Source organism: Lonchura striata, chromosome 15, assembly GCF_046129695.1.
Source record: "Lonchura striata isolate bLonStr1 chromosome 15, bLonStr1.mat, whole genome shotgun sequence".
NCBI lineage: Eukaryota > Metazoa > Chordata > Aves > Passeriformes > Estrildidae > Lonchura > Lonchura striata.
This window is the reverse complement of record NC_134617.1, coordinates 14,872,653-14,886,751: the sequence shown is the minus strand read 5'-3', so window position 1 is coordinate 14,886,751 and position 14,099 is coordinate 14,872,653. Positions and strand designations below refer to the sequence as shown.

The window sequence follows — 14,099 nt, the reverse complement described above, 5'->3', positions numbered from 1 at the left end:
ATAACCCAGAACAAACTAATTTTCTTCTTATCACTTAAAAAGTTTCTGGTTGAACTTTCTCAAGGTCCCCATCTGCCAATGCCTCAGGTCGAGGTGTAAGGAACTGCTCCAGCTCATTAGCATTTGTATGCAGGGTGTTTAATTTAGTAATTTTCCCGTCTTTTGTGATTTTTCAGTTTTTCTCTTAGGCTGAAGAGCAGCCAAGCAGCATCCTGCCAAACCGAACATCCTGGCCCAGCCAGAGCCCCGGGTGAGGAGAGGGAGGATGAGCACAGGGCCATGGAGGCTCCAAGGATGCCTGGACTGGTGGGGCTAAAAGCTGTGGGGGGCTCTGGGCAGGGACCAGCAGAGCCCAGCAAGGCTGGGGGGGCATCTGAGTGCTGCCAGTGGGAATGGGAGGGAGCTGAGCTCCTCCTGTGCAGGGCAGGTGACATGGCAGGGACAGCGGGGTGTGCTGGGGTGGCTGGAGCTGGCCACAGGGACGTGCCATGGGGAGGGGGTGGCTGTGGTCAGAGCCTGGCACGGGGCTGGAAGTGAGGGTGCCCGGGCACAGCGGGGCACAGGCACTGCAGGAAAACCCTGTGGACAGCCCAGCTCCACCGGGGAGCCCAGGCTGGGACAGCCAGAGCCCCTCGCCAGGACGGGGAGCTCGGAGCCTTCCCGGTGGTCTCGGTTCCCCTCAGGCTCTGCGGCAGGACCTGCTCCTGGCCAGACACACGGCCCCAGCCATGGCCAGCAGGGCGAGGGCCACGCAGAGTGGGGCCAGCACGGCGGCGAGGTGGCAGCGCAGCACCGACACGGGCACCCGTGCCACCTGCCAGCCCCGGTACTGCGCTGGCGAGTGGCACCTGTAGCTCCCGGGCCAGCCCTGGCCCAGGTGCCCTGAGGCCGCCAGCGCCTGCAGCCCCCCGGCCCCGGAGCAGGAGCAGCTGAAGGGGTTGTCAGCCACAGCCACGTCCTGCAGGCGCCCCAGGAGCTTCACCTCATCCCTGGGCAGCTCCGAAATGGAGTTGTTGTCCAGGTGAAGGGTGTCCAGCACGGGGTAATTCCTGATGGAGGGGACGGCCTGCAGCAGGTTTTGGTTCAGGAAGAGTTTCTTCACGGAGCTGAGGGAGATGTCTACAGCGTGGAGGTGGTTGTGGCTCATGTCCAGCACCTCAAGGTGGGGAGGCAGCGGTGTTGGCACCTCATCCAAGCCGGTGCTGGACAGGTTAAAGTGCCGGAGGGATGGCGGCCACTGGCAGGAGGAGGATGGCTCTGCCGTGAGCTCGTTGTGGCTGAGATCGAGGTGCCGGAGCCCCGGCAGCAGCTCCACGCCCTCACACACGCCGTGGTAGGAGCTCAGGTCGTTGTGCTGCAGACTCAGCTGCTGGAGCTGAGGGAAAGCTCCCTGGCAGAAGGCGGGGGCCAGGCTCCCGTCCCCCAGGCTGTTGTGTGCCAGGTCCAGGGAGCGCAGGGCTCTGAGCTCCCTCCCGATGGCACAGGGCAGGCTGCTGAGGCGGGAGCTGGTGACAGCCAGCTCCTGCAGGGTCCCCAGCCAGCTGCTGAGGCTGGAGAAGGCCTGCTCACGGCCCGTCAGCGGGGCACACGTCACGTTGTGGAAGCTCAGGGACAGGATGGGCAAGCTGTGCCCATCCATGTCACTCCAGTCGCCTGTGCCCTGGAAAATGCAGCTCTCAAAGGCCAGCTCCTGCACGTGGGTGTAGGAGAAGAACCTCAGCACACGGGCGAGGAGTGTCTCGGGCACCAGGACATTTCCAATAACTATCTTCTGGATGATAAGGGAGCCCAAAGTTTCAATGACGGAGGAGTCCGGGTCCCTGATGGGGAAGGCTGTGTATTTCTCCAGATCCCCGCCCCAAAACTCCACCACAGTTGCTGGGAGGCACTGGATGATGCTGCCCACGGTCTTCTCGGACAGGTTGTAGCACACACAGAACTCCTGAGTGCGGTTGAAGAAACACCTGTTCCTTCTGCCTTCTGCCACCTGCAGCCCCAGCCCCAGGAGCAGGAGCACAGCCACACTCATGCTGAACAACCTAAAAAATGGAGCAGAAACGGTGAATGGCAGCTGAGGGGAGTGCTCTGGCCCAGACTGGAGGAGGGATGGCTTGGGCAGGCTGAGCCCTGCAGAGCCACCCTGAGCCGACCAGGGCACTGCCCTCATTCCTCCTGCACCCTCCTGCCGCTGAGCCGTGACTCGGGCTGTGCCACCCTGCCCGCAGCAGGGAGTTCCCGGGGCTCTGCGCTGTCCTGCCTGGGCTGCCTGACCAGGAAACGCCTGGAGAGACTAGAAACGCAGAGTTACAGGCAGTGAAGCCAGATGTGTCAGTCTGACCAGGGAGAGCCCCAGTTCTGTTTGTTCCTCTGCAATCCGGCGCAGGAAATTGCAACAGAGGGCTTCATGTTTTCTCCTTTCTCGCCCCGCGGTTTGATTCATCACCAGCCCCCTGAGGGGTGATAGAAAATGACCCCTGAAGGTGTGAACACATCCCTGTCAGCACCAGAAGCTGCTCAGCTGACAGAGTCTCGTATCTGATCCCCAGATTGCCAAAGAAGCAGCAAGCAAAGATTAAAGGCTCCTAAATATGTGCTGACTCAGCTCAAAGGCGGTTTTTGGGGGTCTCCAGCCCAGCGTCCTGCTCCGAGCAGCTCTGGGCTGGCACCAGCCCTGCTCAGCCTTTCCTTGGCCACATCCCGGAGCCCACCCAGGACGGAGCTGGCCCTACCTGTCCGTGCCGCGGCGGGGCTGCCGCAGCCTCCCGAGCAGCCGCTCTGCTCCGGCACCTGCAGCGAGCGCCCCGAGCCCCGGGAGCAGCCCGGGAGCAACCCGGGAGCAGCCCGGGAGCAGCCCGGGAGCAGCCCGGGAGCAGCCCGGGAGCAGCCCGGGAGCAGCCCCGGAGCGTCCGTGCCGTGACTCACTCACCGGGCAGCCCACACCGAAACCTCCCTCGCTCCGCTCCTTCCTCCAGCCGCTGCCAAAGGCTCCGAGCTCGGCTCCGTCCGGCACCCGACACTGCCCAGGACCCCGCGGGGGAGCCCTCAGAGCTCCAGCTGTGCTCCAGCTGTGCTCCAGCTGTGCTCCAGCTGTGCTCCAGCAGCCGGAGCTGCCCACGGCAGACACCTCGAGCCCGGCTCCCTGGCACAGCCCGGCTCCCTGGCACAGCCCGGCTCCCTGGCACAGCCCCGGCTCCCCAGCGTGACTTCCTGAGCGGGACGGAGCCACCCGAGCACTTCTGCTTCGCTTCCCTGCGGCTGCGGGCTGGGAAAGGCTGCGGCCGGAGCGCCTTTCCTCGGAAGGGTGACAGAACAGCGCGGGCAGGGCTCCCCAAATGCATTTTCAGGATGCTCTGCTATTGCTGAGCACCCTGCAGGCAATGCAGAAGCGTACAGCACTGTCATACCTGGCATCCAGACCGTGCCCAGGGACCTGTGTTCCGTGTAGGATGGGGATGGCACAATTCCCACCCATTGTCCAGGCAGCCTGGAGCTGCTCAGGACACTCCTGTGCCAGGAGGAGCCAGAAGTGTTCCAGAAATGCTGGATGTGGCACTGAGTGCTCTGGTCTGGCTGACAAGGTGGTGGTCAAAGGTTGGTCTTGATGATCTTGGAGATCTTTTCCAAGTTAAAAGTTTCTGTGATTCTGTGATCTGTCAGGAATTCTTTTCTTTCCCAGAGATTTCTCTGCCTGTGTTGGATTCATAAAGGGCTTCGGAAAAGTAATGAAATGTTGGAATACCAGGCCCTTTCTTGCTTCAAAGTCAGGGCAAATAAAACTCAGGAGACGCTGTTTTTGAAGTCTCACTCTGAAGTTTATTATCCTTATCTATTACAAACTCACGAGATGTGAGCTCTCTCTAACAAGTCAAGAAAATGACATAAAACGGTGTCTATTCAAGGCTATTTAAGTCCCAATTATCCAACAGTTGACCTCTATATTATTTATGCTTCTAACCCAATTATGATCACCCAAACCTTGCAACATGGACACCTTTCACCCAATTATAGAAAACCACACAGATCCATGAGGAAGAAGAAAGAAGAAGGTGCAAAAAAGACAACTAACCCACCCTCAAAATTCTCCATCTTGGCTCCCATATATCACCATATACTAAAATCCCAAATCTAAGTTTTTTCAACCTGTAAGATCACACACTTCTAACCAACTACTCGTAATCCCAGTGCTCTTAGTGAATTTTGGAAGCCTTCTCCACAGCCTCAGGTCAAATGCAGTGTTCTCTTGTGGGTCTGTGCCTTTCAGCACAGAAAGTTTAAAATACTCAGCATCCAGGGCTCCAACAATGGAATTGCAGGGCTGGACAATGCAGCTCCCAGTTTGCTGCAGTTAATGTGGCACTACACCTTGGTGCCACAGCAGCTGGGCTGGGGTCCCTTGCTCTCTGGGACACTTGTGCAGAGGTGCTCAGCAATTCCATGATTCCTTTTCTACATCCTCGGTTTACATGAAATTCCTCAGCACAAGGACATGGAGCTGCTGGAGCAAGTCCAGAGGAGACCACAGAAATGCTCCAGGGGCTGGAGCCCCTCTGCTGTGCAGACAGGCTGGGAGATGGAGCTCTTCAGCCTGGAGAAGGCTCAGGGGAGACCTCAGAGCCCTTCCAGGGCCTAAAGGAAGTTCAGGAGAGGGACTTCCGAGAAGGGCCTGGAGTGACAGGACACAGGAATGCCAGAGGCAGGGATAGATGGGATATAGGGAAGGAATTCCCCCCTGTGAGGGTGGACAGGCCTTGGCACAGACTGCCCAGAGCAGCTGTGGCTGATGCACCCCTGGAAGTGCCCAAGGCCAGGCTGGATGGGGCTTGGAGCAACCTGGGATAGTGGAAGGTGTCGCTGCCCGTGGTGGAGGGGTTGGAACTGGATGAGCTTTAAGGTCTCTTCCTATCCAAATGGGTCTGGAATTCCATGAAACTGTTGCTGAGAGAATGATGGAAAAATCACAGGCGCCCTCTGAGCTCTCCTCCCGGCCCCTTCTGACGAGCCCTGCCGGGGCCGGTGCCTTTCATTTCTGCCCTCCAGCTGCAAATTCCCCAAACACTTCGCTGGGGGAACACGAGCTCCTCTGCCCCCCGAATCCCACCACCACGGCGGAAGGTCCCTGGGCACCAAGCCGCCTTGTTCCGTACTCCTGGGGAATCTCTGGGGGCTTTTTTTGCCCTCCGCATCCCCAGCACGGATCCCCGCGGGGCACAGCCGCCCGCGCCCGCAGCGCGCTCCGGCGGCGCAGGGGCCGGCATCGTGTTTTCCCCGCCCCGGGACCGCCCCGGACGGCCTTTTCCTCCTCCTCCTCCTCCTCCTCCTCCTCCTCCTCCTCCTCCTCCTCCTCCTCCTCCTCCTCCTCCTCCTCCTCCCGCTCCGCCATGTGGGGCCGGCGGCGGGGCGGGCGCGGCGGGCGCAGCGCGGAGGAGCTGCGGGCGCGGCGGCGGGAGCGAGAGGCAGGTCCGGCCGGGGGCAGCGGGCACTGCCGGGGGTTTGCGGGGTCCCCCGGGGGTGGGGGGGTCCCCCAGCTCAGCCCTTGCCGGCCCCATCCCATCCCATCCCATCCCATCCCCGCCCCATCCCATCCCCGCCCCGCGCGGCCGCGCCCCGCGGGATGCGCGGGGCGAGCGGCGGCGCTGCCCGCTCGGGAAGCGTTTTACAGGTTCGGGTTTAACCCTGGGGTTTCTGCCGTGAATTCCCCGTTTCTTCCACAGCCCCCCCACTGTTCGCGTGTTCCAAGGTCTCGTCTGTGTCTTAGCCTGGAGCAAAGGAGGCTCAGGGGAACCTTGTGGCTCTGCACAGCTCCTGACAGGAGGGGACAGCCGGGGGCTCGGGCTCTGCTCCAGGGAACAGGGACAGGAGGAGGAAAAGGCCTCAGGCTGGGCCTGGGCAGGCTTAGGGTGGATATTAAGGAAAATTTCTTTATCAGAAGGGTGGTCAGGCATTGGAACAGGCTGCACACCATTCCTGGAGGTGTTTTCAAAAAACAAGTAGATGGGGCATTTGGGGCATGGCTTAGTGGCCCTGGTGGTGTTCAGTTGAAGGTTGCAGTTGATGATCTTGCACGGCTTTCCTAACTTTAATGATTTTATGGTTGTGTGTGAAATCCAGCCTCAGCTCCCTCCAGCTGGTTTAGTTTTCCTGCCCATTCTCCCAGCAGTGGCTTCACGCTTTGTGTGCCCGACCCTCAGCCCAGCTCCAAGTGCAGTCCCTGCTCGTGCATCCTTCCAGGGATGGATATGAAGCACAGGGAGGAACGGGCAGTTCCCCCCTGGATTAAGGGAGGAATGAGGCTCCTGGGGGGGATGGAGGAGCGTCCTGCCCCAGGCAGGAGCTGACGTGTCCTGGCAGCTCTCAGGAAGGCCCGGCGGCAGGAGCAGCTGGTCAGCAAGCGGCTCCTGCGGGAGGACAGCGCGGCCCAGGATGGAGCAGACATCGTGCCAGACCCACTCTCAGAGGATGAGGTGAAGAACCTGATGTTCTCTGTGGCAATGGGGGTCCCGGGGGTCTTCCCCAGACTCGGCATGGAGGCTGGGCAGGGGTGGGTTTGGGAATGGTTCTGCTTCACTGCCAGACTCAGCATGAAGGAGGCTGGGCAGTGGTGGATTTGGGAATGGTTCTGCTTCACTGCCAGGCACAGTTGAGGTTCCTTGTGCCCACCTTTATGCCCTGGGCTCATTTGCCTCGAGGATTAACGCTGGCACTGCTGGAAGCTCACCCAGCTCTGAATTCCCTGGCCAGGTTCTGGAGCTGCTCAGGGGGGTGCAGAGGGGCTCAGAGGACAGGAAGCGATCGCTCGGCCGCCTCCGCTGGGCTCTGCAGAATGAGGAGACTCAGCAGAAGTTTGTCAGGTCAGCCCAGTGCCTGTTACCAGGGGCATGTCCCGAGGGGCCCTGTCCCTGTGCTTGGGGGGGTGAGCTGGAGGTGACAGCAGCCTTTGTGTCCCTCAGGCTGGACGGCAGCATCCGGACGCTGACCGGGCTCTTCACCAGCAGCCTGGGGGAGCTGCAGCTGGAGGCTGCCCGCTGCCTGCACGAGCTGTCCCACTGCAGCGTCCCCGCCGTGGCCGAGGCGTGTCTGCCCGTCACCTCCTACCTGCTCACCTACCTGTCGGGACACAGCCTGGAGCTCACGGTGAGAGCCACCTGCACCTGGGATCCTTTGGTGAGGTTGGTGGTGGCTCTTCTGCTCACACATGGCTCATGTGGGAGTGCTGCTGAGAAGGGGCTCTCGGGAAGCCTCTGGAAGCAAAAATCTTTTGGTATCAGAGCCTTTGGCCTCAAAGCAGGACTGTTCCCAACAACCTGCCCCTGAGGTGGGGTAACTGAGTTCTTGTGAATCACAGATCCCTTGGGTTGGATTAGAGTGGAGCCACACTGAATGGCCCATGTTTATGTACATATATATGTGTGTATATATGTGGTAGGTTTATTTTAGAACAATTTAGAATGGAGGTATGCAGCCATTTTGGTTGTTATCTATAGAAATAAAACAATATAAAAGTACAATATGTCACTTAAGAAAATATATAAGGACAAGAAAGAAAGGATAGGATTAGACAGAGTGCCTGTGGCTCCATGCTTTGCAACTTGATCTGGAAAGGAGCAAACAGCTGGGGCAGCTCTGGGATGCCCACGTGTTTTCCAGCTGCTCCATGGGAAGCAGACAGGCTTAGAGCTAAGGAGTGAGGTGGGCAGTGACCCCACTGCTGATCCCATGTGAATGCAGCACACAGGCAGGCTCCAGGAGAACCAGAGGGGGCTCAGGGAAATGTCATCCTGAAAAACCTCCAAAGTAGGAGTGATCAGATCCCGGCTTCAGCCAGATAGAAAAAATACTAACTGAAGCTGATGGAGCTGGGAATGGGGTGGCTGGAGAGCCCAGCAGCATCCATCTGTGTTTGCCCCTCCAAAGCCAGCTCCTGCCCTGCTCAGGGCAGTGTGTGGGACTGGGGCTTTGCTGGCTGCCCAGGGGGTCACTCCTGCTCTGCTGTGTTGTTGCAGGAGCTGTGTTTGTACACACTGGGGAACCTCGTAGTAGAAAGTGAGGCTGTGAGGAAGCAACTGCTGCCTCAGGGCATTATTCCAGTGCTGGCATCCTGCATCCAGGTGGGTGAAACAGCTCAGCCACATTTCTGCTGTGCCCTGGAGAGACCAGCCCTCCTTCCAGCTGCGGGGAAACAGCAGGGAGCTGTTCCCACGAGTGTGAGGGTCACTTGTGGGCTCCCCTCTGCTCATTCTCAGGGCTCAGCTCAGCATCTTGTGCTCTTCTCCAGCTGAGTCCCCCCATCCAGTGGTTGCCTGGTACAGTCTGTAGCACAGGGAGCCCTGTCCCCTCTGCCTGCCCTGGGTCCAGCAGGCTGTGGTTTGCAGGTCCAAATGCTCAAACCAGGACTTTTGCTGCATTTGGGCTAAGCCCAGTGAATGTGGGGAGGGGGACAGCTCAGCTCTGGTGCGGCCACAGGTTCCTGTGTCCTTCCTAGTCCCCTGTGTTCCCTCTTCTCCAAGCACAGCGGGGCTGTGCCACTCAGCTGGGTTTGGCTGGCACCCCGGGGCCCTGGCTCTGTCAGGAGGGATCAGCTGTGCCAGGAGGGATCAGCTCTGTTCTCTTTGGTTGCAGTCCCCTCACGAGGCAGTGCTGGAAGGCGTGGGCTATGTCCTCTCACAGCTCCTCCAAGCCAAGGAAGCGCCCACGGAGATCATCCCGTGAGTCTGAGCCTCTGAACCCTGCACCAGGATGGGCCCCGGGGCCTCCAGTGGTCTTTGTGTGCTGGGGACACGAGGGACACTTCCCCACCCCAGTGACATTAACAGTGCAGGGCAGAATCCTACCAGAGCTCTGCAAGTTTTGATGCAGATCAGGCAGCAGGGCTTGGCTCCTCTCCCTCAGCCTCATCTGAGCAGACAGCTCTGGTATTTCAGTAAAGGCCAGCATGGAACAGGGAAGGCTCACAGGGAATTCTGGCTGTGTTCCTCTTGCAAAGGAAAAGATCAACTTGACAGCCCCTAGTGCCAGAAATGTGACCCCAGTCAGAGTGTCCTGAGTGTCCCCAGGCCCTGCCATGGACAGGGAGAGCCCAAGGCCCCAGCCCTTGGCTCAGTCCCTTCCAGGTGTGTGTTTGCACCCTGTGGCCCCCAGGATGGGGTACAGCAGCTCCCTGCTCAGGGTTCCTGTCTCCCTGTTGGTCCTGTCTGTGCTCCAGCCTGTGCCTCCATTAACTCTGCTCTCTGACCCCAGGCTGATCCTGGACTCAGCTCTGCCCCAGCACATGCTCCAGCTGGTCTGCTCTGGCCTCAAGGCTGGCATGGGAGCGGCTGTGGAGTTTGCCTGGTGTCTCCACTACATCATTTGTAGGTAAATGCAGTTTTCTTCTCGCTTTGAATTCCCTGGGGCAGCCAAACAGAGGCACGAAGGTCCTGCAAGGGGATCTGGATTGCCTCCCCTTTTCCCTTGGGAAAGCAATTCCCCAGCCAGCCTGGGTGTCCCAGCACTCCTGTCTGAGCACATGTGCTGTTTGCAGGATCACTGAGCTCTTTTACAGGGTGGTAAAGGGTGATGAACCTGATGAGGCTGTTTTTAGTTCTCTGAAATGCCCCCAAATTGCTTCCCCATGCCTGGAGTTGTCCCCCACACTTCCCAAGGCAAGCTCCTTGAATCCTCACACTTGTGGGGTTGGCCCAGGGCCACCCATCTGGGCTGTGCCAGCAATCCCTCCCTGCCACTGGAGCCAAGGAATGAGTAGGGTCAGGGCTATTGTTCCCAGACCCACATAGATACTTCCAGTGAATCTGTTTTTCATGGGCTTTTAAATTTTCTCTTAAGCTCAGAAAAAAATCCGCTATTCCAACGTGAAAGAAACCACTGTTCCAACATGAAACCACCCTGTGGTGGTTCAGGAGAGCGCTCTGAATTCCCAAACCCTGTTGTTTGGTGAGGGGATGTGGCAGTTTCCCCTCTCCAAGCTCCAAGGCCACTGCAGTGTCCCTCCCTTTGCAGGCACGACGACAACGTGCTGCTGCTGGCGCTGGGGGCCGTGCCCGCGCTCACCTCACTCCTGCTTGACCTGGCTTCCCAAATCCCCCAGGATGCTCCCGAGGGCCTGGAGCTGGTGAGAGCTGGGCAGGGTGCTGGCTGTTGTCAGGATTGCTGTGGGGACACTGCTGAGCTAAAGGGATTGGTGTGTCCCTGTGTCTCAGCTCGTGTGCCCCGTGCTGCGGTGTCTCAGTAACCTGCTGGCACAGCCAGGCTGCCAGGGCCAGGACGGGCGCCTGCTCATCGCCCTCTTCCTCATCCTGCAGTGCTTCCTGCAGCAGCACCCCTTCCTCGTCCAGGAGTGCCTGTGGCTGCTCAACAACCTCACAGGTGAGTGTCCCACGGCTGGTGGCACTGCTGGCATCTGCCCTGGTTTTATTCACACGTTCCTTCTCTGCCCACCCAGCGGATGATCCCTTCTTCTGCTCCGCTCTGCTCTGTCTGGACCTGCTCCCGGCCCTGCTGCAGCTCCTGACGTGTTCCCAGATGGCCACTGTGCTGGTGAGCCTTGCCCCAAGCACTGGGAGTGGTGGGGAAGCACTGGAGTTTCAGGGACATGAATCCCACACTGACAGTGCTGGAGCTGGGGGTGGATGGGGCAGCAGTGACAGCCTGGCAGAAGGTCTCATGGGTGGCAGTCACCAGCCACCTCCCCCGCAGCCACTCCAGCTGTGTGCCCTTGGCAGAGCCTTGTCCCAGCATAAGAGTGGTCCCAAGGGAGGTGTTAACTTCAGTCAGCCTGGGAAGGCTCCTGCCTTTGCTTTGAAAGACCCCAAAGCTTTAGGAGATTGGGGATGCTGCCAGGAGTGGGTGGCAAGGCTGGGTCTGCCTGGTACAGGCATGAACAATGCCTTGGGGTGGGTGTGGAGAAGGCTTTCCAAATCCAGTGGATTGGAAAGCAGGATTGGTGGGCACTTGGTTGTGGGCAAGCACCTGGCAGGACAAGAAAAAAAGGTGGAGAGGAACTTCAAGCAAGGGCACGAGTGACAAAACAGCAGGGAATGGTTTCACACTGAGAGGGCAGGGTTAGATGGGTATTGGGACAACTCTTTCCTGGCACAGGCTGCCCAGAGAAGGGATGGGCTTGGAGCAACCTGGGATAGTGGAAGGTGATCCTGGCCATGGCAGGGGTTGGACTGGATGAGCTTTAAGGTCCTTTCTACCGAAACCACTGCACAATTCTGTGACACAGGGAGTGCTGGGGAGTCCTCCCAGGCCTGTCATGAATGTGCCCATGGAGCACTCACTTGCTCCTGTCCCTCCCACAGGTCCTGACCGTGCTGTGCAATGTGGCAGAGAAGGGACAGTTGCAGTGCCAGCGGCTGCTCCAGCAGCCCCTCCTGGCCCAGCTCCTGCCCCTGCTCACACTGCCCGACCCCGAGGCCGTGGGGCAGTGCCTGGAGCTGCTGCACCTCCTCTTCCTGCACTGTCCTGAGGTGAGAGCCCAGTGCAGGATTGTGCAGGGATGGGGAATGATTACTGTGGGGGTTGTTGTTGTTGTGGAGGGGGATGATTATTGTAATTTGATTAACAGTGCCCTCAGTGACTGCCACACTACCCTCTGCCCCTCAGCCGCCAGGCCCCTGCCCAAAGGGGATTTAATGTCATTACATTACACTCTAATGCAGAGGGTGGGTGAAAACCCTTCTTGTGTCTGCAGAGCTCCTTCCTTATTGGCAGGGACTGGTGTTGGGGCAGGCTGTTTCTACCCCAAGTTTTCTGTTGCTCCACTTGCTGCTGATCACAGGAATGCATTCCCTGTGAGGTGGGGAGGCCCTGCACAGGGTGCCCAGAGAAGCTCTGGCTGCAGGATGAGGCTTGGAGCTCCTGGTGGAAGGTGTCCCTGCCTGTGGCAGGGGGTGGGAATGAGATGGGCCTTGAAGTCCTTCCCAGCCAACCACCAGCATGGTGGGAATGACCTGGATTGGGAATGCAGGTCTGGGAGGGCTCTGGGGAATTCCTTCAGCCCTGTTCCCTGGGATGTGGTGGCTTGGGCAGAGATGATCAGCTGTAGCACCCAGCCAGCTCTCACCCTCTCCTCTCACACAGGCTGCTGCTGATTTCACCAGGCAAGGTGGGCACCAGGCCCTGGAGCAGCACCAGAGCACCCCAGAGCTGCAGGAGCGGGCACAGGCGCTGCTGGACGTGGTCAGGCAGCCCCCAGGAGCCCCCAGTGCCTGCCAGGCCACACTGGCTGCCTCCTCCTAGGCCTGCCCCTCCCTTCCCTCCCCTGAACTGCCAGGGGAGAAATAAACTGTTCACCCCATGCCCAGCTTCCCAGAGCTGCTCAGTGCCCAGTGCTGGCTGCATGGGGGCTGGTCCTTGCCACCACCTGGTGCCCCCAGAGCCAGGGGCAGGGCTGAGCTGCAGCCTGGGCAGACTCCCCTGTGCCAGGGAGGGGGGAACGGCTGCATCAGCCATTCCTTGGGCTCTCAGCCACCACCAAGCTCAAGATAAGCACAGTGTATTTATGAATTGATAAATTAAAGATACATCTTTGACATTCAAGGTAATCAGTGGAGTCTGCAGCACGTGTGTACTTGCTGTCTGCCGTCACGCGTGGCCTTTCACAGCGCTCTCCAGGGCCTTGCCCACTTCATCCACACTCAGGTTGTCCAGTGGGATGCTCTTCTCCTTCCCAAACTCTGTGGGAACACAGGTAGGGTGAGAGGGGGCAGGTGTATGGGTCCTTTGCTGGTGCACGGTACTGATGTCACAGCCCAGGCTCCCATCACCACCCCTCCACACTTACCATGTCCCAGTGTTCCTCCATTTGACCATGTTATCACTTCCACTTTTCTATTCTCCTCCTTTCCCTTGGAAAGAACTCAAAGCAGCTCAACACCTTTCCCAGTCTCCTTTTGTTAGCTCTGGCTGGGCAGACACATCCAAGAGCAACCCTGTGGCCTTCAGCCTCGTCCCAGCAGGGTGGTCCCCTCAGGAAAGCAGCCTGAGAACTGTTCCTACAGCTGCCCCGACCTGGGCTGACCCCGGGCTCCATTTCCATCCCAGTCCCACCCAGACATACGAGACTCCCCTCTGGGAAACCTGTGCTTAATGAGTCATTGCATCTTTTTAAAAGGTTCTCAATTAATTTTTTCCAGCCCAGATGACCTTTGAGGATTTGTTTTCCTTTCCAGCGGGGCTTTTCTGCTCCCTTCTTGGTGTTTCACTGAGAAGGCAGTGAAAATAAAGGAGAAACAGCCGCATTTTTGTGTAGTGACTGGGTTGGGAGATGACAGCCAGAGGCTGGAAAGACCCTGCTGAGCACCAGGCCCTGCTCTGCTTCCTGCGGATCACTTCCCTGGAGTGATCGCACGGCCTGGCCCGAGGGCAGCTGCTGCTCTCCAGCAGCATCCCTGCTGCAAGCCCTGAACAGCCGAGCTGCAATTTCCGCTGGAGGCTGGGCAGGCCCTGGCACGGCTGCCCGGAGCGGCTCTGAGTGCTCCGGCCAGGCCGGGCGGGGCTGGGAGCACTTGTGTCCGTGGAAGGTGTCCGTGCCCTTGGCATGAGGTGGCAGCGGATGAAATCGCTTTAAAATCGCTTCTAACCCGGCCAGTCCGTGATTCTCCCCATCCACGCACGTCCCTCCGAGCCTTCCCAAACCAGCGCCGCTCCCTCAAGTCCCTTCCCACCCCAGCCATTCCCTGATCACTCCATGCTGCTTCCCGGCGGGCACCCCTACTTACCGTACCGAGCCCAGAGCTTGGGCTGGATACCGGAGCACTCGCGGATCAGGATGGGGAAGTCGGGATTTGCCTTCTTCAGGGTCACATAGTGATTCTCGATGAATTCCCTGCGGAGGGAAGGAGGAGCGGCGGGTCCCTGCAGCTCAGCCCGAGGCCGTCTCGCTGCCCTGGAGGAGCACCCCCGGCCCCGTCCCGGCCCCTCCCCGCGCTGACCTGACGCCGCGGCTGCCGGCGGAGCGCTGGCACAGGTGGATGCGGAGCTCCCTCAGCGCCTTGCCCAGCCCGCCCCCGATGCGCTGCACGGCGCCCGCCGCCATCTTCCCTGCCCGGACACCTGCGCGGGGGCGGCACCGCGGCGCCTCCGCCAATCGCAGCGCCCGC

General features: G+C 59.4%; 3 protein-coding genes across 3 annotated transcripts; 1 reads left to right on the top strand and 2 right to left on the bottom strand.

Annotated features, from left to right (window-relative positions):
* Positions 1–679: 679 nt before the first annotated feature.
* On the bottom strand, positions 680–3,153 carry CD14 (CD14 molecule). Its single transcript, XM_021531898.3, has 2 exons — positions 2,927–3,153; positions 680–2,039 (listed from the first exon to the last, which is right to left on the bottom strand). The coding sequence occupies exon 2, from the start codon at positions 2,027–2,029 to the stop codon at positions 680–682; it is 1,350 nt and encodes a 449-aa protein (XP_021387573.2). The 5' UTR covers positions 2,030–2,039; positions 2,927–3,153.
* Positions 3,154–5,378: 2,225 nt separating this feature from the next.
* Positions 5,379–12,542, top strand: TMCO6 (transmembrane and coiled-coil domains 6). Its single transcript, XM_021531904.2, has 12 exons — positions 5,379–5,457; positions 6,349–6,461; positions 6,739–6,848; positions 6,948–7,131; positions 8,001–8,105; positions 8,617–8,702; positions 9,235–9,351; positions 9,994–10,105; positions 10,194–10,359; positions 10,436–10,530; positions 11,298–11,465; positions 12,079–12,542. Exons 1-12 carry the CDS (start codon positions 5,379–5,381, stop codon positions 12,235–12,237), a joined length of 1,494 nt encoding a protein of 497 aa, XP_021387579.2. The 3' UTR covers positions 12,238–12,542.
* On the bottom strand, positions 12,478–14,065 carry NDUFA2 (NADH:ubiquinone oxidoreductase subunit A2). The gene is made up of 3 exons (XM_021531863.2): positions 13,932–14,065; positions 13,719–13,825; positions 12,478–12,674 (listed from the first exon to the last, which is right to left on the bottom strand). The coding sequence occupies exons 1-3, from the start codon at positions 14,033–14,035 to the stop codon at positions 12,583–12,585; spliced, it is 303 nt and encodes a 100-aa protein (XP_021387538.1). The 5' UTR covers positions 14,036–14,065; the 3' UTR covers positions 12,478–12,582.
* Between the last annotated feature and the right edge of the window lie 34 nt (positions 14,066–14,099).